The 26956-nt window shown below is 35.3% G+C and overlaps 1 protein-coding gene across 8 annotated transcripts in view; it reads right to left on the bottom strand.

Annotated features, from left to right (window-relative positions):
* Positions 1-26956, bottom strand: part of ANO3 (anoctamin 3) — a 112530-nt gene that overhangs the window by 47801 nt on the left and 37773 nt on the right. For 5 of the 8 annotated variants that reach the window (XM_077784405.1, XM_077784399.1, XM_077784403.1 and 2 more), the window contains exons 2-7: positions 25760-25972; positions 24464-24535; positions 20976-21044; positions 17065-17201; positions 4938-5090; positions 3187-3287 (exon numbers count right to left, since the gene is read on the bottom strand). In XM_077784405.1, coding sequence (XP_077640531.1) covers positions 3187-3287; positions 4938-5090; positions 17065-17201; positions 20976-21044; positions 24464-24535; positions 25760-25972 — 745 coding nt within the window. The remainder of the gene's footprint in view (positions 1-3186; positions 3288-4937; positions 5091-17064; positions 17202-20975; positions 21045-24463; positions 24536-25759; positions 25973-26956) is intronic. The other 3 variants (XM_077784400.1, XM_077784402.1, XM_077784404.1) reach the window with 2 other exon arrangements.

Genomic DNA, 26956 nt, shown 5'->3' with positions numbered 1-26956 from the left:
TTAAAGTACATTACACTTACACTGAAGATCCACTGAAATTAATACATTAAAAAGACTCCTTGCCTGGAGAATACATGGCTACTGGAAAATTTTGTATCTACCAATCTGCAGACTGTTGGCAGCCTGACACTTGGTATTGCTAGGCAGGATTGTAAATGAAGCAATGAAGGGTTATTAAAGGGTTTTCAGACATTTTTTTAACAAAACCCTTATTTAATTCCCTTTAGTTACCCTTAGCTGTTTTGCACAGATATGAGTTCAGCTGTAACTGATACAAATAACTTATTAACTACAAACAATAATAATCATGTGTTGCGAGATACTTGTAAACAAAATTAAAGATTTGTCTCAGTTCTAGAAACATATAGTAGTTGTATTTCTACTGACAGACCATATACTTAACAAAAATGCCCTTAAAAGTTTAAAAATTATAATTCAGTCACGACCTAGCTTTGATGCTTACTCAAATACTGTTTGAAACCACATACATATGCTTCCAAATAAAGTAATATTGCAAAGTCAGCCATATATATAAGACAATAATGATGACTACACACTGTCTATTGAAATTTTAGAAAAAATTCATTCTGCAATTGAAATACTGAGATTCCATCTATATTACATATATGAGACATATTATATATCTGCCAACACATTTTGGTATAATTCCATGCTAAAACAGTTCTGGGGTTTTGGGTGAATCTCAAAAGTGTTTCTACTTTTCAGAAACAGAGAGAAGTAAACTGTGTGATAATAATTCTGGTGATTTTGTTTAGATTCCTGGACTGAGCGAAACAAAACTAAAAAGTTTTAACTTAATTCTTTATGTGTTATTCATATGTGATATTGACATATGGTATATTTTAGTGACCATAACTTAAAGTCAAAATTTTGCAAGGCTGTGCAAGAGCAAACAGGTATACTGCATTAAAATATTGCAGTAAAGGTTATCGGTCATCTTTAACCTTGCACAAGAACCAGTCAGAAACCACTGATGAAACAGATAAAGTTTACGAGAAATAATTTACTTTTTAGAATTACAGAACATCTCAAGTAAGAAGGGATGTACAAAGATCATCAAGTCCAACTCTCTTCCTCTTAGGCCTATTTAAATCTACCTAAGGATGACCTAAAACTTTTTGGGAGGAAGATACTCTAGTTCACTGAGTAATCACTAATTGTGGAAGAGTTGTAACATCTGAGGTTCCTTTGTCCATTGAATAGTTACCTCAGGAAAACAATATACACAATCCAGGTAGGAAACGTTTTGTTCAAAAAAGCAAGTTCAACACTTCAAACACAGGTGCTCTTAACAGAATATGTAATTAACCTATAAAACGTGTGATCACAGGATGTTGTTAAAGGAGTGCAGATTTATATTTTGGCATATTCATGGCATCCATGAAAAAGCCATCCAGGCAAATATGAACAAAGATGAAGACTTGAACTCTGTCTCGGCAAGTTTCTAAAGCACGTCCTTCTATAAATAGAGAAGGTATCATAAAAAACTGCTCATCTCCTGTAGAGAACACTTTAGAAAGGCTGCTGGCAATGCAGGGCAGACCACCCTTCAATTCTGCGATATCGAGCTTGTGGTTGTACCAGAATTGTATTGTCTTCTGTTTTAAAAGGTACAGAAATTCAAGACATATACTGAAATAGTCACACAAGTTCTAGACTGCAATTTAAATTCCTATTAAAGTCATCTTAAGGATAACAGAAATGTTGACCAATTTACTGTTTCTCACAGTTCTATTATGGAGGCAGAGATGGAAAATTTTCTTCCCTAATACATGTATTTTATTGTACAGCAAAACTACCAAAAAGGTGAAACTGCAAAAATTAATATTTAATCTACTTTTGGTTTACTGAAATGAATTGAATAAAAAGGAGCTAAAGCACTTTGGAGAAACACTAAGAGAATATATTTACGTGGCTTTTAATAATATAACAAACAAAAAATTACATAGAATGCCTTCCAAATAAAGCAGGATTGCAAAAGCCAGCGTTTTTTGTCCTGAGAGCACTATAGATCTATAAAGTAAAAAAAATTATGAAAAATTCAAACCATTGCTAAATCACGATTTTGTTATTTAATGTATCAAAAGAAGAAAAAATAACTTTTATTTGCAATTTTGATTATTTATGTGTGTATACCCATACATAAACACTCCTGTATTTAAAATACTGGCAAGTATTTTTTGAACTAGATATACTCAAATAGTACTGTAATAATATTTTTAAACACATGGAAGATGTTTAAAAAACACATTTATGTTTAAGAAAGCATTTTTTGCGGAAAGGCCTTTCAAGGCTTAATGGGATGATGTGAAAACTCACTACAGAACTGGATATATGGAGCAAGATTTGAGAAATGATGATTCACAATCACTGTTTCGCTCTGACCAATGCAAGAGAGCCACAGTGCCATAGCATAAAAGACTGAGCACTTGGCAGTTTGAGTGGGAAAGGAGTGCTGCAAGGACATTTTCCAAGGGTCACACAGCTTTGGAACCTAGTTACCACTTTAACTCATGGGGAGGTTTACAGCACACTGTATGCTCTTCTCTCTCTAATTATTAATCAATTTGAAAAGGCACATTTTCTCCTTTAAAGACTTAGGTGTTGTTGCAGAAAATATTAACCTGTCCCACAAATTAATAATAAATATTAATTTGTCAATATGATAGAACTTGTTTTGCATTCAGATAAGGAACTCAGTTCAGGCCATTATTCTGCCTAAAGAAAGGTACTGGACCTCAGTTTACTCAAATTGTGACAATATTTGTTATATTGGAGACATAGAAGATACCTTCTGTCATTTCACCCCCCTTTCAGTAAGACTCCAGAAAAACCCTAAAATCATGGAGGATACTCAAGCTCAGATGGAGAATATCTAAAACTCTGCCAAGAACATCCAAAACAATGTGTGAACTGTTTTCTAAAAGACATATGCTCAATTTGATTTAGAAGGCAAGTTTAAAGACAAGAAACACAGAGTACTGTGTAAAAATTATAAAGAACAGGACTTATTTGTTTCTCCACTCTCCCCATCACATCACTAAAATAAATATGAGCAAGCCTGGCTACAGAGCAGTAACGACTGCATTTTTAGACTTGAGTAAGTGATGAACTTTCAATATTAAGCACTAGATCATAGATTTCTTAAAATAGTTTCCACAATACCTGAAAGGCATCCTGATGTTCATTCTTTCTGCATATTTGCACAATGTCTCCCACGGACAGTGAATTTTAACGAACATGATATCACTGTTGGTAACAGCTGGCTGTAAAGAGCAGTAACATGTAAACACATATAAATAATTTGAACCTACAGCAACCATCCTTCTAGAAGCATTCTTCAAGGTCAAATTCTGATTTCAGGCCTGAATTGGGCATGCAACTCTGAAAATAAGTGCTCTTCTAAACAAAGGAAAATCAATAACCATTTTCCTTTACAAACTCCGTAGTATGTGTAGACAAGTGGGACAAAAGGAATCTGCAGGGAAAGATCTGTGGCCATGAATAAAAGTAAAGACTTTACGCAACACCTTTTTACATGGAAACAAATTTAACATGGATTTAACAGATTGAAGACCATTCTGTGTGTCTCCTATTAAAGGAGAAGCGTGGTCAGCTGCTAGAGACATGAGAATAGATAAGAGAAGGCTCCAGGCTGCCAAAATGGTAACTCAAGGGAATGATTCAGTAATTGAATTATCTGCTGGGAATTTTAAAATGTGTATGAACTGGGATGGCTTTTTGTTCAAATTACAAAGTGTACTCTATACAAATGTTTTTCATCACTAATTTATTTATACATAAAACAAGGGTTTCAGCCTTACAGATTTCTATATTCACCTTCTCTTGTAACCACTTCAGCTCCCCACACTGTTCCCAGATGTATTTGCTTGAGATTTTATAACTAGATATTTTGATATTTGAGTTGAGTCTGATTAAAGCCTCCAAAAACCTGACTTTGCAAAGTTTGGTAAGTAAAGGTAAAAGAAAATGTAGTTAAACAATGAATAACACTTAAAATGTTTACAATTTTACCTACCTGTTCCATAAATCATATCACAGTTCCATACTACTACCTCAAGTATTTTACTTTCTCGAAAGATGCGGATAAAATAAAATACTTGTGGAAAAAGAATATTTCAGATCTTACAAAATCATTTGTTTCTGAATGTCAATAATTCTGAACTGATAAAAGATAAGATTTTATTATTTAAATTGGAACAAAATCAGATATTTTTACTACCATACTGCAACAATTCTTAAAAGCCTTAAAGCCAAATTTTAGTCAGCTTAGTTATTTATGAATATTCAACATGCCATATTGTGCGCTATATCTTGCAAGCTCATTGCCTAAACCCAGAACACGTATTACAATTCTACTGAGATGAAAAATCAAAATGAAAGACACACGAACAATAGAAGGTTACATCAGAATAGACTAAATATGTATCTGTGTCTGCAGGTCACTCATGAGACAGCAAAAATCCAAGGCAATGTTTCTCTGGCTCCTTTTTCTTTCATTTTTTATTAATACTACTATTATTAGCCACAGCTGAAACAGACTATTGACAAGCTTAACCCCTTGAGAAACAGTGAGTCATTTAACATCACGCATTCTGCTGAAAGACATAGAGGTTATACATTAAAGCAACAACATGGGTTATTGAAATTGCTTCTGTCCTGCAAGTATATGAAGCTGGAACTTTTCCGTCTGTACTGCACCACACTTCTGTGTACAAGCATGTATTGCCAAATCATTTTAAACACACACTACCAAACTATTTTTCTTATTAATTTAATACAGTTAAGCAGATGATGGAAAGCCCTGTAATTTTGTCTGGAATCTTTAATCAGTTCAGTAAAGTAGGATAGTATTATAAATGGGTTTTTTATGCCACATAAGCTGCAGGACTCACCTCCCGTTCTAACATCAGCCCTTCTGCTCTCAAATTCTTCTCAAATGTGCTTCTTTTTTCTACCTGTGGACTTGATTTCTTGTAGACCAAGATGTAGTCAATGCGCTTTTTGCCATCTTTGAAGAAGAGTCCTAATGATGCCATGGTGTCACTCTAGCAAACATAAAAGAAAAATACTCTAAACATGGCATCTATAGAGATGAAGAGCCCCATTGTGAATTGTATATAACACAGCACTTCCTAAATAATGGAAATAGCCACATATCTAAAGGATGATGAATATGCAACAAATTCAGAAGAACAAAAAAGTTATACACATCAGTTGCTCAGGATTTCAAATTAATTAGAACAAAACAAAATAAAATAGCTTTGCAGAGTCCATATTCCAGTTATTTCAGCTGTGCAAAAACTTGAAAATTCTTGAGTGGTATGTAATACAAACTTTTGTTTATCCCTACTTTCAATTGGGAATTAAAAAGAAAAAATAAGTCAATTAAAGCAATTTTCTCAGCTTTGTACCTGTGCAAATTTTATAAGACAGACATACCTGTATTTTCTCCAAGACAGAAATAAATGTAAAAAATTAAAAAATAAATGCTATTGATCAGAATGTTTGCATGGATAGTCTAGTTCAAGTGCTTTTCAATGTCATGTTAGCAATGTTTCAGTCCTGACTAGTTCCTTCCCACCATGACTGCAAACACATGGAACTACCTGATCTTGATATGGAAAACCCTGCTTTACATGCTGCTGCTGCTAAAGAGCTATTTTTGCATTCTGTGCTTTGCATGATTCAGAACAGAGACCAAACCATCTGGTGACAGACTACAGAATCATAGAATCATTAGGTTAGGATGGACCTCCAAGATCACTGAGTCCAACCAAACTCTACCTTGTGACAACTAAATCATAGAACTAAGTGCCACAACCAGTCATGTCTTGAACACTTCCACATATGGTTACTCTACCACTTCCCAGGGCAGCCTCTTCCAATGCCTAACCATCCTTGCAGTGAAAAAATTGCTCCTGATGTCCAATCTGAGTGTCTCCTGGCTGAATCTGAGGCCATTTCCTCTCATCCTGTTGACTGGTAGAAGAGGCTGATCCCCATCTTGCTACAATCTCATTTCAGGTAGCTTTAGAGAGAAGGACTCCTCTGAGGTTCCTCTTCTGACTGAACAACTCCAGTACCTGCAGCCACTCCTTATAAGACTTAATGTCTCCAGACCCCTCACCAGCTCCACTGCCCTTCTCTGGATACACACTCCAGCACCTCAATGTCTCTCTTGCAATGAGAGATCCAAAATGGGATACAATACTCAATGTGTGCCCTCACCCATGCAGAGCACAGAGGGACAATCACAGGCCTGCTCTATTTCTGATACAGGCCAGGGGCCATTGGCCTTCTTGGCCAGCTGGGCACACATATTCAGTCAGCTGCTGACCAGCATCCCCAGGTCCTGAAAACTTTGAAATCTGAAAAGGTAAACTGAGAAACTATCATCATCTTCTAGAGAATGCGGCACTCATTTAAACATGAACCATCCAGAAGAAAGTTAGTTTCATGAAGTATACATTATACCCATCATAAATAGGTCCAAATGTTTATGAATGCTGCATCTTCTGAACAAAAGGATTATGCTGGCCTTAGAAATTAATCCTATTTGGATTATTTAGGGATGAAATTTACAATACTCAGAGTTATACCCAACAGGGATTCTCTCTATGCATAAACAGAACCCTGTATCAGTGCATGATATCAGCATTATAAATACTGGATACCAGCTCACTTGTTTCTATGTGAAATGTTTTTTCTTACGCCCACATCTCTCATTGCCAGCTTTCTACACATTTAGTGCTTCTGAGAACTGCTCAGTCTGCAAAACCTAAGGCATTCTAAGAAGATTCTGTTTCTTTGCTTTTTTAACTCCCAAAATAAAAAACAACAGTCTGTCTCAGCCCATCTACTGTTACAAAGGAGTGAATCATCTTACACCTGGGAACATTATTTAAGTACATTAAGATTCAATTTAGAATCGTAGACCTCTAAGATCATTGAGTCCCACCATTAACCCAGCACTGCCAAACCCACCACTACACCATGTCCCCAAGGGTCACATTACACACCTTTTAAATATCTCCAGGGATGCTGTTTCCACTTCCCTGTGCAGTCTGTTCCAATGCTTGACCACAGATTCACTGAAGAAATTTGCCCTAACAGCCAATCTCAACATGTCCTGGTTTAACTTGAGAATGTTTCATCTTGTCCTGTCACTTGTTACTGGAAGAGGCTGACCCCCATGTGGCTAAACCTCCTTTTAGGCAGTTGTAGAGAGCAGTAATACCCCGCCTGAGCTTCCTTTTCTCCAAACTAACAACTCCAGCTTCTTCAGCCAAGCCATATAAGACTTGTGCCTGGATCCCTCTTAAAACACACTACAGCACCTCAAAATTTTTCTTCATATTCAAATAAATAATATCTGAAATCCAAAATAACGTAGAAGAGATTGTCAACCAAGACTGTTAGTGCACTGAATATAGGGTCTGTCACCCCTTCTAAGAATTCTGAATGGGAATGTGTCTTGGTTTGACAAGACAGGAGTCTGTGAAGGAGGGCAAAAGCCTCCTGTGCAATGGAGAAGGTAAACCCCCTCCCTCCGAATTACCAGGATTTTTAAATTAAAAGGCTCTCAGGCAAAGATATGGGAATGGGAGTAACAATTCTTTACTAGGAGAAAACTAGATAACAATTTAAAAAGGCAAATGCAATTGGTACAAACAAAACCAGTGATAAAGTCCACAACCCTGAGGAGTCAGGGTGTTAGTAGCAGTCTGGTTGAAATGATAGCTGCTCCTCTTGCAGTGGCTGATGAATTGCAGCTGAAGTGGTGATCTTTAGGAGGGTATAGTTTTTCTCTGAAGATCTGGTGGCAGTTGGGCCGGTCTTCCTCTGCGCCGGGGCTGCCTCCGAGCTCCGGCCGTTTCTCTGGGAATCCAGCCGAAGGAGCTGCTTCTCTGGGAATCCAGCCGAAGGAGCTGCTTCTCTGGGAATCCAGCCGAAGGAGCTGCTTCTCTGTGAATCCCGCAAAGAGAGAGCTGCTCTGTCTCCCAAAAGGTACCCCTTTATCCCATAAAAGAGTGCTTGGCTTCCCCCTCTGGGTGGAGCACCTCACAATGGGATGGTGTTACATTACCAGGCCTGCAGTGAGTCAGTCAATGGCCCATTAACAAACGATTACCTCTTCGAGCAAACCATTGTTCTTGGAAGAGATAACAAACCTGCCCAACCTCCAACAGATGGCAAATAGAATACAAGCTGATCCTACAAACCAGGACAGAATGGTAGTAAAACCAATATTTTTTATTATTTTTTATAATGTTACAGATTGAAGAGCAAAATCTAGAAGATCCAGAGGTTTGAGAGTGAGGTAGTAGACTGAAGGTTCAAAAGTGCAAGTTGAATATGCAAGTTTTTAAAACACAAATTTTCTCAGGCTCAATACATGACCAATTAATCTGCTCTTCTACTATAAAGGATTCCCACACAAGTATTTTACAAACCCAAAACAGGGCTGCTTTTATGGTTCATGAAGCAGGCACAATAACATAGAAAAAGCCTGGCCAAAACTCCCACAAAGGGGAGATCTGGAACTTCTCTAAAACCTTTTCTACTCGTGCAATTTCTGTACAGGCATGCTGCAAATTACACACACCTTTTGTAATACACTTCTACTTCCTTTCTCTGGATTATTATTTCTAGTCTTTTTTTCCTTATTTCTGAAACATCTGATTTTCTTTAGCCTTTGAAAAACATGCTTTGTTTCTCAGATTAATGACAGTATCCAAATACGACCTCATATTCATTAACATCAAACAGAATTATTTTGGGATCAATGTTAAAGACATAATGAGCAGTGAAGACAGTAGAAAGAAATCTTCTATCCCTGTTTATGCCAGACCACTTTCAGAGAACAACCCCCACAGGTTGAGAAGAGCAATGTGAAGCCACTTACCACATTCATGCAGTAAACCTGGGCTATATTACACTGATTTCTTTACTGATTCACTTTAATTCTACTGGCACCATTAGTTTCAATTTTGTGTTATTCACAAGGAATGTTGACCACCTATATTAGCAGTAATATAGTAATTACTTAAGTAATTAAGTATCAGTAAAAGAATTTATATGGTTGGATTTGTGTGGATGATTCAGTTGGGTTTTTTCAGTTGATACCTGAAGGAGCTCCCTAACATGAAAGGGCAACAAGGAACAGTAATTTCAATTAAACATACAAGTCAGGGTATATTATCTATACCTAGGACAAGGAATCAGCTGTTAGTACAATGGGCATTCATGCACAGATCATTTATTATTTATCTGCTAGTTTAGACCAATACATTAATCAATTCTTTCACCTTTTTCAACAGAGAAAAAGATCAGAAAAGGAGAAAAGCATCAGAAGAAATATTTTGTGCAAAGACCTTGCACTCCTCTATTCTGTTTAAGATTTCCTGTTTCACCTGAAAGATTAGTATAAAAGGACTGATCAAAATTCTCTTATCCTCTCCATCACCTTGCTCTTCAGATTTTCTGAAACAGTATCCGTTAAGCTTTCTTACATTTACACACATATCAAAACTCATTCATTCTGAAAAGCTCCTTTTATATAGTTCAGATAGTAAACTCAACAATTTAACTTAACCTTGTTCTTTTAAAGTCTTTAAATAGAAGAACTTCAACTGTGAGGCTGTGAGCTACCACTTCACTCAAGCTTGTTCATTATGCAGAATCACAATATAAACTACTACCTGAGGCTTTGATACCATAGATCTGTTGCAGTGTCAGTTTTATTGTGTGTCAACAGTTTAGGTTGCTTCATAGTTTGTGGTTAGTATAACAAATCACATGACATGCTGCTTTGAAGTCTGAAAGTGTAAAATTCAAAATACTGCCACTATCATTCAACTGAAGTTTACACAAGGCAAGACACATTGATAATTTATCCTAGAAAATGGAGTTTTAGCTCAGTCAAAAAAAAAAAAAAAGGTGGAATCACAATGCAAATACTCGGTAAATCTATAAAATAAAAAGCTTATATTTTCATTCAAATGTATAAAAAGAACTTCCTTGGATTTAGGCAACATGGAAGGATTTTTCAATAAACTTTTTTCAGATTCTAATTAATTAGCAGTGACCTTTTTAAAAAGTGGGAACATCTGGTTTACTGGATCTTTCTCTCCCCAGTTAATTTAAGTACCACATTTCACAGTAATTGTAACATTATCAACTTCATTTATGTCTCACTACTGTCCTGATCTGTAAATTGAACTTTTATCATTTTTTCATACACAGAAACAAGTATTTCTAAAGCGTGAGTTGAGACCATTCGCAAAACAAATGCAAATTTTGATTCACACAAGATCAAATTACATGGCATTCATTGTATCCTAATTTAGTAGTATGTTTTATTTGTTTTCCACCTTATACTGGTAAAAAGTTTAAGATAGTGAATAATATACTCTACCTAGGTGAATCTAGAGGTTAATGAGAACTACACATAGGTAAAACATATATGTTGTAACCACTTACTTTGCCTTCAGTCCACCACTAACAACTCTCCCCAAACCTAACATAACAGCAAGGCCTGACAAAATCTCTACAAGTGTTTACATTTTAATGGATTTTAAGAAAGTTCACATTCACTTGTTCAAATATTTGCAGCTTAAACTGTGCAACAGCTAAAAAAAAGTACATTCAAACCACTATGAAAGGTTCTAATTTGTTTATAGGTTAAAAATACTGTCTAGGAGAAAGCACGTAACTAAGAAATGTAGTTAGTTACTCCCCTCTACCACCTGCTCAGGGTTCAGCCAGTGGCAGTTCAGATTTCTATGTATTCAGTAACTTTCTGTAACATCGTCCAGCAGCCCCCAGATCCACATAATCTTTAAAAACCCAGAAGACCTCTGATAAGGAAGTCCACAGTTCATTCCTGGGAGAACTGCTTGCTAGTCCTTGTTTTGATTTCAGGACAAATTTGGTTTTTTGCAAAAAAAAAAACCAAAAAAAACCCACCATAAAGTGATGTTTTGTATGTTCACGTGGTATCTTAGAGCCCAAAAAGGATGGTATGGATTGTCATAGATATACATATATTTATGTATATTTGTGTGTCTATGTACATATATATACATATATACTCCCAAATATACAGATATGTATACATGCATATACACTATCATTCTCTATACTTGTAAGGAAAATCAGCTAGGAACAGAGGAGTAAGAAGAGCAGAAAGACTTAAAATGCAAAACCACACTGGTTACCAGAGGTGTGTCAAGGAAAACCAGTTTTCTGTACCTCTTCATCCTTTTAAGAGAACTTTCAGAGATAAAAATTGATTAATTCGGGGCTATTAAATCATGAAGTAAGCAAAAGTAGCCATGGAAACAATCTGAAGAACTAGGGCTGGAATTTTGACAGAGGTCAAGTCTGATCTGTTAACTTCTTCAGCATGGCAACTATATGAAACTGAAAAACCTACATGAACAACTTTCCTGTTCTATCTCTGAGAAGAATGGCTCTCTCTAATAAAAGAAAACTTTCTTCCAATATAATTTATTGTTGTTCATAAGATACTAATAGGTTGAAAGATTACTGGCTGATTGATGAAAACCACCTCATTTATTTAGATTACTAATTCTCCCTAATATTGTTACCATGAACTTGCCATTAACATCTTCAGTAATACTCACACCAAATGATGACATCATTTGTGTGGTTAGTGTCCACAATCAGAGCTTATGGTTCAATTTAGACCTGAAGTATTTTCTGGAAATAAATACATCTCTGATACTAACTACAGTGGATTTATTCCAATGAACAAAATCAGGATATCTAAATAACAGTTGCTTTGTTTCAGGATACTTAAAAATCAAAGCTGGGACTTCAGTAAGTTTATAAACTTCTTAAGTTACATGGAATTAGCTGTGAACTGTTTTTAAATAGTATGAGACCCATTTTTTATGTTCTAAAAACATACTCTGATTAAGAATAATATAAGGCATCCTGTATGTGAAATTTTCTACGCACACATCTAAGTTAGACTTCATCATTTTGTGTTTGCAGGAATGGATAAACCATAAACAGATTTACTAGAATCATCCTTTCAAATACTTAATTTCAAAAATAGATTGATGATTTTAAGTGTGTATTGGTTTAGCGTTCGTCTTGTGAAAATAACCTAGGAAAGAAAATTGGGGACATATTTGCATATGCAAAGACATCCAAACTATCTTGGGCATCAAACACAACATGTCAGTCTGCCATAATTACCCACACTATCACATTTCTGTGAGACTACACTGCTGTGCAGAACAAAGCATTTTTCTGTGGAGACAAAGACTTCCAGAAATATCTGACCTTCCTAATTAAAATGGAGTTTAACCTTTTAGGAGTAAACTAAAGGATCAGCAATTATTTTAGCTTCTTCACAGAGGATATATTTTCCATTTATATTCTACTCAGATTTATAGAGCAAGTATGAAAAATGCATTTGTATATATTTGTATATATTATGAAAAGCATATTTGGCTTCAGGAAAGGAGTGGGTTAGGTGATATGCAAAATTTTTAAAGGAAGTCTGTTCAGTATTACCATATGAGGGAGCAGCAATGGAGGATGTTTGGAGACAGGAGGAGGCTTTTTAATATTTAACCTCTTCTATTGGCTCTTGAGGTCTAATCGGGAGTCTTAAGAAGCATACAAACATGACTGCTGAAAATTTTTCTTTACATGGTTCTTTTCAAACATTTTTATCTTTACATTAAAATTACTTGCTACTTACCCTGCATTTCCTGAAATATTTTCTGAGCTTTTTTTGGTTTTTTTTTTTTTTGTTTTTTTTTTTTAACAAAATCTCACAGGAGATTAGAGCCAAGCACTAAAAGCACAAGCATGAAGTCAAGTTTTGTTGCACTTAAAATCATTATCCCATAATGGAAGGATGTGGTAGTCTCTTATCATTGCTTTTAGGCTTTATTCACTTCTGTGTTATTAGACTGCATTTTTGGACTACCAGAAAAAGGCAGTAAATTAGGTTATTGTATAGGTAGTATTTCTTTCTAGTTCTTCAATCCACTGTGATAATAATGCAAACCTTCTAAAAATCCCTTCTTTACTTTCCCAGAAAAAAGCACTACCTAGATAAAAAATTTACAGGATCAAAGAGAGTAACAGCGATGTAGCGAATGGAAGGAAATGGAACAGCAATTTCTCAAATATTCCTATCTTGCTGCTATACATGCAATCGCAATAGGTAAAGAATTGCCTGCTACTGATTTTGCCACTTTTCTGGGAAAACGTTGCCTTCCACTCAAGTGATAAAGTCTGTTTAAGCCTGCTTCCCTTTCCTAAGGAAACTAGAACATTCCAAGGATCAACCTGCCACCCGGAGACCTTCTCATTTTCTACATTTCTCTTGCAAAGCAGATACTACTCATTTTTGCTCAACAGACACTTGTTAGCTTCATTCTTCCTTGTGAGACCCCTCAGCAGAAGTACATACATAAAGTATTACTTTCTGTGCCATTTCAAGAGCAGCTGGTGATGGAATGTTGATAGAGATGGATAATGAAAACAGCTTTTTCATGGGTCAGAGCAACTCAGAATTTTTCAGTATGAAATCTGTGGATTCTGAAATTATATCAACCCACACTATAGGAAATTACCACTTATAAATCATAATCATGGAAACAAGAAAAGTAGATGAATACACTGGCATCTGGTTGCTATAAGAAAATTATCTGACTTTTCAAAGCTTTAAAATGTAACAACAAGAATCAGATTTATGGAGGTATCATGCATGTAATCTGAAAAACTAAACAATTCCTGAAAAGAAATGTGTATTGGCTTTCATCATGTCAGCAAGACATGATCACTACTGCTGAAGTATTTCAGCAGTTTATTGCTGAGAAAGATAATGGCACCACAAAGTAAGTGCAAACAAATTTTTTAGCAATTTTCCCCTGAGTGTCTCAACTATACAACAACCCTTCCAAAACAGGCAAAAATTGGAAACATTAAAAAGAAGAGAAGAAGAATATGATTTTATCCTTGTACACCTGCTCAAAGCAGTGTTTCTCATTATCTGGTCAGACTGAGGAGACTTTTTATTGTGACAGATCAGTTTACACTTCAAATATTTAAGAGTACTTACCAACTGTAAAGCTGCATTACAGTATTCTGTGCTTTCAGCAGTCTCAGAAAGAATTAGAAGCCTTCTTTTGCTAGTTTTATGTCAATTTTGGGAAGAATTTTCCCTAAGGATTTTTAAGTTAATTGCCACAAAGACTTCTATAATAATCCAAAGGCAAAACAGTAGTGTTCCTTTCTAACATAAGATTAGTCTAAATTCCCCTGCCCTTTTTCCTGTGGAAGCAGGCAAAACAAAGGGAAGGAGAATCCTGCTTGGTTGCTTCAGGTGCTAGCTTTGGCTGGGATAGGGTTCATTTTCTTCACAGTAACTGGCACAGCACTGTGTTTTGAATTTTGGGTTTAACCCAGCTGGGGTTAAACCAAGACACCTCATTTGCAAAAACAGTCCTTCTAAATGCAGAAGGAAGTTTCCAGAGTAGTTGCTGTGATAAAAGGAATTGACAAAGTTAAAAGCCTGTTTTTAAACACTGAACCAATTTGTTCAGTAGGTCAGTACATACCAAGACTGAGACATAAAAGGTGTATTTTTGCTTCAACTTAATACAAATATAAAACTCCTCTTTAAACTTTGAAAGAAAGTTAAACTTACTGGCTATAAATTTCATAACCATCCTCAATGCAGGGCTTGGAAAAAAACAACTAGTGGTTATTTTATAATTCACATGGAAATACAAAAAAAGGTATTTTGCTTTAGTGTAGTGAAATCCCTGTTACTAGACAGAATTGCATCTGTTACTAGATAGTTTTGGCAAAGCCTTACCTGTTATTAAAACTGTTTAGTGCTCAGTAACGTGATCTAAATTCTACAGACGTCACAATGGCTTTCTGCCTTTTTGGCCACAACTAACATAAATGATTTGTCTTCTTAGTCAACAAAATCAAACAAGAATATCCATTATTATCTGTCTTTGTTCAGCTAGTCTTGCAGAAACAGACAAAAAAATATTTGAATACAAGTTCTCATTGCAACAGTTTAGATTAATATGTAACCCAAGAAAGGTTATATATATGACATATATATATCATATATGTCATTCCTGAAGTTTTATTATCATGTCATAGATTTCCAGTTTGTAAATACAATTTCCTGTAAGCCTATTTAAAAATTATTAGATAGCTACTACTATAATTTTTTTTTCTAAAAGCATCATATGAAATGAAGCCTCAGAGGTCACATCTACCTGTGTTCCAGAATACTGCAGTAATGATGATGAGTGTGACAAGCATTAGAGATGTTATGGGACTCACAAAGTACGCATTCAATGCCAAAATCACAAAGTGCCACAAGTACAATCCATGGAACAAGTCTACAATGGTCTCTTGAAGAGAACAGCATATGTGCTCTGAGTACAGCACAGAAGCTTAGAGTAACTCAAGCACTACCAGATTTGTAATACAGGATTACTGATGCCTACAGTAAAAAAAACCTGTGCCGCAGATTTCGCTGTTTCCAGAGTGCGAAGAAGAAAATTATTCAGAAATTCTTGAGGTTAAGTCACTTGTCACATGTATGCAAGCAGTTATGCTCAATGGAAAGGAGAATTAAGGGTCTCCTAAAAAAGGATACATTTTTTGAACAGAAAATCCATCATAATTCTTTGACATTATCGTAGATTAACTGCTGGAGAAAATGCATTGTGATGAATAGTATAATTATGTAATTACTAAGCAAAATAGCATGCCAGATTTATCTGGTGAGATGAGATGGCTTTTCCAGTGCTTTAGGTTCCTGAAAATACTCCTACACTCACCTACACATGAGCTTTACCTTTCAATGTGTCTAGATATCATTTTGATACTGCTTAGAAGAAAGATCTTATACTCTATCTAGATCACTCTTGACTGACCATTTGCTACTTGAACATAGTTCTTCTACACTCTCAGAATTTCTGAGGCCTCTCAGACAACATGAATTCCACTGCACACCCAAAATCCTATATCCTAAATTCTCTGCAATATAAATGTATTGAAAGAAGGCCACTGCCTCTTAGCTGAGTCAATAAAGCATATAAGAATCCTTGATTTTATATAATTTTGCTTTATTTTAATACAGAGAATTCCATTCACTAATTCTGTCATTCAAACTATAACATTGTTAGTAACACCCTCCAAAATAATCAGGATGAATAAAATGCTCTAACACTGTCTTCTTAGTGTTAGCAAGCATAGATATTAAAGCAATAAGATATATATTGCTTTATTCTTGGTGAGGAGGTGTGTGGTCAACAAAATTCCAGCCTCCAAATAAAAATTGATACAAAAGTTTTTAACTTATTTATACATTTTTAGCAAAGAAATTTGTGTTCATTAGATCTAAATTAAATCATTCTCTTTTGTTAACTAATATTCTATCCTCTATTGCTTGCTTAGTTCTCTTTGCACATCCTAATTAGTCCATATTTTTAATATTTTAAGTATCTCTTTCCTCCAGCACACATACTTTTTCTGGTTTCTGCAAAATGACCTTGTGATCCAAAAATTCTACACTCCTTCTGTCCAGTTTCAACAAGACATCTCTTTTCTCCCAGGCTTTCTTCATTGAAGCATATCAAGTTTAGTTTAAGAAAACTAATTTCAATTTAACAAAACTACTTTTAGTAATTTTGTGCAGTTGTGTTCCCACAATAGCAGCTCATGACAACTTTGCTAAATATTAACTAAAAGTGATTTAAGACTTAACACACTGCTTATCACTAATTAAAACAATTAAATAAAAGTTATTTTAAACCAGTAACTAAAATTATTTTAGAAGTTTTATCATTTCTAACAATTTGGGAGCCACCTAATTTCTTACCATGAGATGCCCATTTACTTAGGCTGCAGCATATGTAGTACTTTAAAAATTGCATTTAAAAATATTTGAGCACATTCTGACAGTTATACAATTTAATAGAATTTTGTGTCCATTACCTTTAACGATGACTTAGTTCGAGGTTCTGTTTTCTGCCTGGTGAGCTTATTTTGAATAAGCAATGACTGATCTGTACGAGCATCATAATTCCCATGTTCTGAATCATCTGTATATGTATCTTTGTCCTTTCCTACATCTGAAGGAAAACCAGAAGAAAACAATGGGCTCATTTTAGATTTTAATGGATAGACACAAACAGCATTATTATAGCCACAGCTGAATATTCATTTTATGCACACATTTGTTAATAACATATTTCTTTTCCTGTTAAAGCTTTATACTTGAAATGCTACAATGATTATCTTAAATTAGAAGTGACTGCTATTTTTAGTAGAAGGTCAATAGAAATGTTTTATAATTAGCATTCAAATAAAAGAGCCCATAACCTCCTTTACAGTAGTTTTAAAAAGCAAAGTAATATGAATATTCAGCTACTTGACTCACAGTTGTTGAGGCACAGGATGTTTCACCAAACAGGTGGCACAGCCTGCAGACCAAAATAGCATCTCATGTTTTAAATCTAAACAAGCAACTGAAATGCCCAGTTCCCCTACACACATGCAGATATATAATTTGAAAATTTGCACGTTAAGATATTGCAGTAAGTGCTTCAGAACACATTTTAATAGGAGTACCTGATGGTGGTAGGAGGTAGGTGGCCTTCATGGAAGAAGCATTCACTTTGTCACTGGATTTAGTTTTAATTGCTCAGCTGAAGTTTTTATGAAAACTCAGCTGAGTATCCTAAGAGAGCTGCAGGAAACTGAGGACCTCCCTCAGAGATTACCCTTATTGTCCATCAAAGAATCATGACAATTCTCTCCCTATACACCCAGAAGGAATAAAATGAAGGGCAATGCCTGTGCAGTGTTGGACTGTAAAGTTTTAACAAATGTTGGAAAATGGCTAGTCTTGAAAAAATATGTTAACGATTAAAAAGATGGAATAATCATTTCCACACAATTTTATCTAGGACAAATTGGAAAAAGAAACACATTTCAGACAAAAAATTTACCCACAAATCCTGAGTCAAGTTCCCATCTCAGCTTTCACATCAACATGGGAAAAGTCAGGTGGACTAGGAACAGCATTTAGCTCAGTAATTCGAAACCCTAAATAGAAGCCAAGAAAAAAGTTGTGGTTGCTGTGGAAACCACGGTCTTGAAATTCATGGATTTTAAATTCATAAAAGTCCATTTGCAATATTTAAATATTTTTTATTAAGTTGTCCAGTTAAATTCTCTACACTAAGTACTACAGAAATTAAAAAAAAAAAGCTACAATTATCTCATGCACCCTAAAGATTTCGCATTTCTTAGATGGAATATTAAACCCCAGAACATTTACTGAGCACTATTTCTTCTTCAATTTAGTTACTACATAATGATTATAAAAAACATTCCCTTGATAATTTTTTAACATTGATATTAACAATGGTAAATCTGTGGTGGGATTTCTTAATGAACAAAACAGCTCATTTTAATTGTCAATGTGCTTAACTCAGGGGTTTTATTTATTTTAAACAATGTTTTAACTTAATATACAACTTACTTTCTGCTCAACCAAAATGAATGTAGTTAAAAGAAGGCTTCAGGTAGGTATATGATACTTAGCAACTATGCAGATTTGACTTATGCCTAGGTTTGATGAGCTCTTAGTTTTAGGAGCCAGTAAAATGGAGAGACAGGACTATGAAAAATAACTAGGCCATTTAAGCTGAAAGATTATATTTACATTAAGCCTATTTCTATAAGGGGCGTTTTACAGGATTAGACATTATGAGTACACCTAGTACTAAAAACCAAAAAACTTATGCAGCTTTTAAAATTTAAATTATTTGAAGTTATGAATAAGTTTTCCCTCTGTGCTCAACACACTTTACCTGCTGAACATTTTTATGCTTTCAAGGACACATATTTCAAATTGCAGCATCTCCCTTCTGTAAAAAAAAATCTTTCACCTTGATATGTCTGTCCTTTTGCTGGATATGTAGTCAAAATTTGTTTTAGCAAAACAAAAACCCAAAACAATCTTTGAAATTAAGGAAATTTATAATACTAAAGAGACCTTTTCTAAAATTCAAAGATACTTCCTATTGTTTCTTTCAGCAGCTGATGACTTCTTTTATACATAAAAGCACTCTTATTAATACAGTAAAAAGGGGATCATTATTTAGCACTTAAACCCCTTGAGGCTGTAAGATGATGATCCCTGCCCCACCATGAACCTCAGTGGGCTCTAGGCACACAGCCTGCCTCACCAAGGTCTTTACCATAGGCTGCAAGACAATCTCTTATTCCAGTTGATGTTGCCCTTGTGTATTATTTTCTCCCTTCTCAAATCTATTATTCCAGATGTGCTTTCCCTGTCACGGATGAGGTCAGCCTTGCCAGGCAGTAGGTCTGTCTGTCCTGGAGTCTGCTACCATTGGCTCCACCAGGCACAGGGGCAGCTTCCAGCAGCTTCTCAGAGAAGCCACCCCTGCAGCTCCGCCAGCCGCACACTGACCACACAGACCCAACACAGCTGCTGAGGTAAAACAGTCTCACCAGTGCAAACACAATGTGCATAACCCTTTACTTGTTATACCCCTTTATGTGAGTTTCCAGAGTAGCTATTAACAGGAGAAAGATTTAAACATCAATCTTTTTACAAAGTCTTACATTTAAAAGATTATGTTCAGGGGCTGCTCTCACAAGCAGAGGCTCACCCCAGAGCAGGAGAAGCAGCTCTGGGCTAGGCTCAGGAGCAGCGAATTCCCTTCCCCAGCTGCTGCCCCAGCCCGCCCTTTACCTGCCCAGCTCCTGCCGTATCTCCCCCGCCAGATGCCCTCCTCTCCTGAGGCTTGGCCACTTCTTTTGTTTTCCTAAGAACCCAGTTGTTAATATGTCCCAGCAACTTATGGGGAAAAATTCTATAAGTAAAAAGGAACAAAAGGAAAGAAACCTAACCCCCAACAATCAAAAAAACCTATCAACACTTCCTGACATATAATTTGGCAACACTTAACACATGACAAGTAAGGTCGTGCTATATATACTTACATTATAAGGTCACTTACATGATAAAACATTGAAGAAAATTTCATTTCAGGAAATCCTTTACATAATAATGCAGAAGTATTTAGTTTAGAAATAGATAGCTAGGTAAACATTTTGACTCTTTCTTTTTGGGTCTCTCTATCTGCTTGGCTATCTTTCTTGCTAACATACTTTCCTGAAGGGCCAAAAGTGCATTTCAATTTTATGACGGGATAAAAAGCACTTGTTCTGATTTCTCTGTAACATGTAATCCAGCAGTATATTTTATCTATATACAGTAGTGTAGGGTAGAAAATGTTTTTCAACTGAAATGTGGCATAGTTATGGAAAGAAAAACTAATATAAATATTCCTAAATAGTTCCTGTTTCACAAACTTTGATATGACGACTCTACTCAATCCTTTGAGCCTTTACACATTTAAGGATAGGCTTTGCAAAGTTTTAGTAAGAAAGAGATTATTAGTCAAGTAAAAAAAGCTCCTTTTGTCTTAATTTAAATCATAGTAAAAGCAAGTAACTTGGGAGAAGAACATCACTAGACACTATCTAGATAAATGACATTGTGATGGATTTAGGTCTTATTTTGTTTTGTTGGGTACCTGGAACACTATATTATACAGATAACATAGAAAGGTTTTCACCTACCTGTGTATGCATATTTAGATATGAAAAACCATCATAACTACCAGAATGACAGTGAAGCCACAACCTACAACAAAGAATACTTCAAGCATCTGCTGCTTATTGCTCTTTAGTGCAACCTTTTATCCCCTCATGTTGATGCACTGCACCTATATGTCCTCTGGTCCCTATGTGGTTGCCCAGCACACCTGGGCACTCCATGGCTTGTTACCTTCAGCACTGCTCACCTGTCCTGCGCAGCTGCACCCACTGAGGATCGGCCACAGCCCCACTCCCAATCACCTCAAACTGTGTGCCTACACATAACAGACAAACACAGATTTTTCTCAATGTAAAATTTCTTAATTTTCAGACAGTGGTAACTGTTACACAGAATATTTCCATTTTTTAATAAAGGGACCCAGTCATATATTATTGCTCTTCAGAGAAGCTGAGATGGTGAACAGAACTGGAAGTGGCAGATTAATTGCCTAAAGTACATCAATATTTTCAACTGCAATACTAAGTCCAAAGACTGATCCTTGTTATTTTCCCACGAGCACTGCATAGATTACATAGCTTCTTCATCCATACTGCCAGCTCACCAGGAGTGGATCAGCTCTAATATGGGAGCTGGACAACTCTGGGTATAGGACAAACTGTTCTCATGCAGCTTTTCAGCCACCTCACTACACAACCAGAACAGACATGACAGCCCTTATTTATGGAGGCACTGACCAAAACCTTAGGATTAAAATTATTCTAGAAGGCATAATGGAAACATCACATTTCTGTTGCAGCAGAAATTGAAATTGTTTTCCTTGAATCATATCTTCTGTGATCTTTCAGTCCCTCTTTTTATATAAACATGATAGGTATTGCACATTATACATATATGCCCATTTCAAATTATCATAACATCAGAAAATTGACTTACAAACACTTCAATAATTGAGTATTGAAAAATAGTTTTTATCATGCAGTTATTATGATTCCTTGTTGGATTGTTAGTTGTGGTTCAGCTCTTCATTTATCACTTCACTGTATTACAGCATAGCACATAAATACATAGTTTTTTTATATATAAACTCTGTAGTAATTGGATTCAGAATACATCCAGAATACAAAGTATCTGTCACAGCAAAATGGTTATTTATCTAGGAAGGCTTTCGTGTCCTGCTAAGAAAAATGAGTTATTACGCACAAATCCCCAAAACTAATCTAAGTTAAGGGGAAAAAAAAACAGAATTGAAAAAATAGTAAGTTAGCGATGTTTTACTTGTTACTGAGTATTACTTTTGTTCTTATTTCAAGCTAGTAATCTCCACCTTCTGTGTCTCCCACCAAAGGTGGGAGGGGAGTAAGTAAGTCAGAAAGAAGGGTATTTTATTATGCCTGAAACCTCAAATTTCACATAGTGTTTTACAGAAGCTCAATATTTACCACTTGGATTGAATGCCACTTCCTCAAACTAAAAACACTGCTTAACACCTGAAACTGACAGAGGAAAAAGAACACAAATCCATAATGTCCTTGATGCCATTTATCTATGGGTAATTAACAAAGGCATAATACATTGTCTTTTTACTTCATAAATCCATTAACATAATTAACTAAGCTTGTCCAACAGATTTATGGCCTCAGCTATAGCCAACTGAAATAAGAGAGAAGCTTTCCACTGAAGTCCTTTATTTGATGCCTGTTAATCTCCTTCATACAAGATAATTTTGTCTACAAACAATGCAAGAAGAGGAGAAAGCCATTTGATCTACATTTCTACAACACTGCCTAATTAAAAATTCACCACATTCACTTAATTCAGCTTTCTTTCATGTTCTCAGGAGAGCAGTTTGAAAATGTTCACTGAGATGATGATACCCATTAATCAGCCTACTTTTCAAACTCCATTAAACTGCCAGAGTACCCATAAAAGCATTATTTTAACCTATTGATGATCAAAGCTGAAGGTGCAAAATTCTTTTTTCAGGTTTATTTTTTACTCCCCCTTCCCATCTACATCCATATTCAGGATGAAATTGAAAATTTTAGACTTGGAGACAAATTCTTACACACAGAAGCACAATACTAAAGGACCAACAAACTGTATTTTGAAGGTATAGAAGCCATTTTGTTACATGCACCTTTTAACTGTCTCTTATTCTCTTCACTCATCTAACAGATAGTGCCAATATTAAAATAAACCAATTCTTATTACTGACCTATGGCATTTATTTTTAAATACTGTTTTCTTTCTTGCTCGTAATTGAATAACCTAATCAGTTACACTGCTATAACTTCTATAACTGGGAATAGCTTCACAGATTTCACTTATCTAATTTGGGATGGACTTAACATGGGCATATTTCATTACTCAAGTTAGTAAAGGGCAACTATTTAAATACTTTTTCTTACACAAGCATAGCTGTAGTCAAAAGAGAAGAAACATCCACACTAGAATTTAAAACAACTTTGAACTGAAAAGAATCAATCTTTTCCTGAGTTGTTGAGCCCTCCATGTATCTTTTCAGGTTAAAACTAAGTAATGGAATGAAAACCAGCATAATCTACTATGAGAAAGAATTACTGCTGACATATATAAATACATAACAATATCAGCATGTCTATGTGTAAGTAATTCAGTGAAAAACAGAGCAGGATATTAACAAAAAAAGACAAGAAGAAAATTATAACAGTAAAATCTCCTAGTATCCATGCTTGCCAATCAATTACACTAGGAAAGTGCAGCATTTTTTAACTGGAACCTTACTAAGACATGATTTTCTTATATAATCTTCATGCCAAATTTTTGGTCTGTGCCATAAGTTTGGAATATCTGGTTTTGAAGTATCATCAATTCTACTATTTCCAGTAGTTACCTACTCAGGAAACCTTGAGAAGCCCTCTTATCTATCATATATTTTAGGCATCAAGAAAAATCAAGGCTAAATTATGTGAGAGGTGAGCAGACCTAGCTTTCTGAAAGCAGGTATCTTTCATCCAACATGAAGATATGATTTCTAGTTTGATGCTTCATCAACTGTGAGCAAAAATATCTTTCATAGTAGCTGTGCAAGGTGCAGCAATATTTTTGTATCTGTATGGGTAAAATAGATGGCAACTACTTCATCTTGGAACTTGTAAATTACTACACATGTAGTATTACAGATTTGATTTGCAATTACAAGGATGGGAGTATTCTATGAATAACTTCTTTCCTACTTTTTCTGATTTAATTACAATAGCAAAATGATAGCAAAGCAGTAAAAATATGGCTGTTTTCTCCATTACTACTTTTTTTTTGCTTCCCAAATTTTAACAGTTTTTGTATGTAAACATCGAAAGCAAATATATAAAATATCTAAAAAAAACCCGAACAATAGAACTGCAGCCACGATAATAGTGAATGACATGACTACATGGGAAAAATAAATGAATATTAACAACTTTAAAGGAATTTCAAGTACATTGTTCAAAATTATTGTTTTATGAAGGACTATTACGGGAAAAGGATACACGGAATATATGACACTTCTCTGTATTCAGACCCTATTTTTAATCTAAAAGGTGAGACATTATCAGGAAATTCATGACAGCACACATTTCTTTAGTCATACCTAGTCTCCTCTTTCAAAAAAATGGAAGTTAAGGATAAGTACGGCCTTTCCACACTTAAATATTGCAAGCATAAACAAAGAATCATTAATTTGTCATTATTTCAGTTCAGACAACAACTTACCTAAAAATGGGTCACCATATTCTGTATTAGACAGCTTAAGTAAGTTGTTTTCCAAAGTCTCCATCACTTTAGCTGAAATAAATGCAATATCTATATCAGCATTCACATGTATTTTTTAAGTAAAATAATCCTTACTGTAAAAGTTTTTAAAGCTGTCAGTAACTCAAAAAATTTTGGATTAAAATTTTGAAGAGCACTTTCAATCAATAGAAAAAAGAGCAAAATCACTTTAACAAAGATTCTGCCTATTTCTGAGAGACCTTTAACTCAATAAAATAACTCACTAAACCAAGAATTAGTGCCTAGTGCCTATCAACATTAAGGAAAGACTTATCAAAATCTACTACCAGTTGAGTTAATTTATTCTACAAAGGATCACACACATCTGGCAATAGAGGATGGCAAGAATTGGCAACAGGTGATACAGGTGTTTTGGATTCTGTTGTCCTGTTCTTTTAAAAGTTGTAAAGTTCTTTTAAAATAAGTTTTCTATACCTTCTTATGTTTACATATTTCTACTGGAGTTCTCATGCACTGTTCATGTAAATAATTATTGTTTTACATTCTTCTTTGTAGGAAGAGAGAATTAATAGACTGTTAATTTGACCAGTGTGGTTGGAGAGGTGACAATTTCACCCTCCAACCCACTGTCATTTTAGAATACTATATATTGAAAGGTCAGAAATAAAACTTCCTCTTTTCCTTCTTTTACATCTTGAGTGAATGCATGAGTTATTTCATGTAATAGTACAACCGGATTCCAACTATACTAGCTTCTCTGATAAGGCATGTGTATCTGTTAAATTAGAAATCTTAAAATAAAAGTAGTTCCTTATTCCACATGAGCTAAAATTTGGAGGGATTTTCTCTGTTCATTCTCATTCTTTCCATACCACTCCTCCTGCATTCTACTGTTTGTGAATGAACGCATCTCCTCCTACATGTTCATATATAAAGATTTTTTTGCCTAAAGCCTTATATTTATTCTTTCTTTCTCTTCTAGGACAGACTACAGAAACCTTCATACCTTTCTCCAGCATAAATGAGCAAGACTTGCTTGTCTCAATACCAGTGAAAAGGAAATAATGTCATCATTGAGAAAAAAAAATTAGTTTAAAACTCACTTCAAACATTATAAAGATTCATTCAAGAACCTGATAATATGGTATGTGTAGGTGTTTGGTGCAAAAACATTTCTTCAACAAAATATAGTTATCTAAATAAATCAAAGTTTATCAGAGCTAGAATGAAAGAAATAGAAATTTTTTTCTCTCCGGAAAGAAAAAATCCTCCTACCTCGTTCTGACACTACATCCACTGCAGCTGCTGATGTCCCTGCACTCAAGGGCTGGGGCTGGAGCTGTGGCTGCACACAGTTTGGCTGCAGAAATGATGAATGCTTACTCAGGCTCTGAGGATGTGTTTGGCTCTGGGCAAGGCATGGCATAGATCTTCTAGAAGGTTTTAATGGGTGCTCTTTCACTGTCTCACTCTTGCTTGTATTCATACCTGAAGTAGCCAAAAGAAAAATAACAAAATAAGCTCTAGTATATTGGGACACAACAAAGAAAGATGGCTAAATATTAATCTAATTAATAAGCCACTCCTCAACTAAAAACAATGACATCCTAAAATGTTCCAAGTTATTAAAAACAACATAATGAACTAAAATACAGATGCTAATAGCATTCTATTCTGTAAAATATTTATATTTTCCTTTCAAAGCTACAAAAATTTCCCTTCACCATTATAGAAATCAATTAACATTCTTAATTTATCGGGTAACCTTTGTGAAAAAACTGTAGAACAACAAATAAATGTGGCAAAAAAGACACCAAACATTCCAGGGTAAGTTAGAACAAAGCAGGTGTGACAATGATCTCTTAAGAGTTGTTTCTGAGAATAGAAATTAAGTAGCTTTCCTAAGTTTACATGGAAGAAAAACTCATTATTATACGCCTCCTGATTCAATATAGAGCATTGACACACACAATCCTTGTAAAAATTAATTCAACACTGAGCAAAACCAAAGTCCAGTAGTGTAGTTAGTCTCTTTCACTGTACTGTTTCTCTGCTTGAGAGAACAATTTACTTTACAGCACGTTCTCATAAATCTTAGTTTCTTAGTGATATATTTTACCTCTCTTGGCTGTGCTAAAAATAATTAAGTAATCTAAACATTTCTCCTTCTGGAATAGCCATGAACTTCCAAGGAACTTCCCAACCAAAATCTGTGCCACTGAAGAAGGACGTCACACGCAGCAAGTCTCTTTCTGAAGTGAACTCAGTGCAAGTGCTTCAGTTCCACGTGCCCATCCAGAGCTGCAGTGCAGTCAGAGCAGCAGCACCTGAGCTGGGCTGAGGCCCATCCCAGCGGGCCCCTGTGAGCTTATGGGTGCTCCTCTCACTGCCTGCACATCCCACACTCACAGACTCAGAACCGGCTTTCTCACAGCACAGTCTCACAGGTCCGGCTCCTTAAAGTGATTTAAC

Source organism: Lonchura striata, chromosome 6 (genome assembly GCF_046129695.1).
Source record: "Lonchura striata isolate bLonStr1 chromosome 6, bLonStr1.mat, whole genome shotgun sequence".
In the NCBI taxonomy this organism is placed as follows: domain Eukaryota; kingdom Metazoa; phylum Chordata; class Aves; order Passeriformes; family Estrildidae; genus Lonchura; species Lonchura striata.
This window is presented reverse-complemented; position numbering and strand designations above follow the sequence as displayed.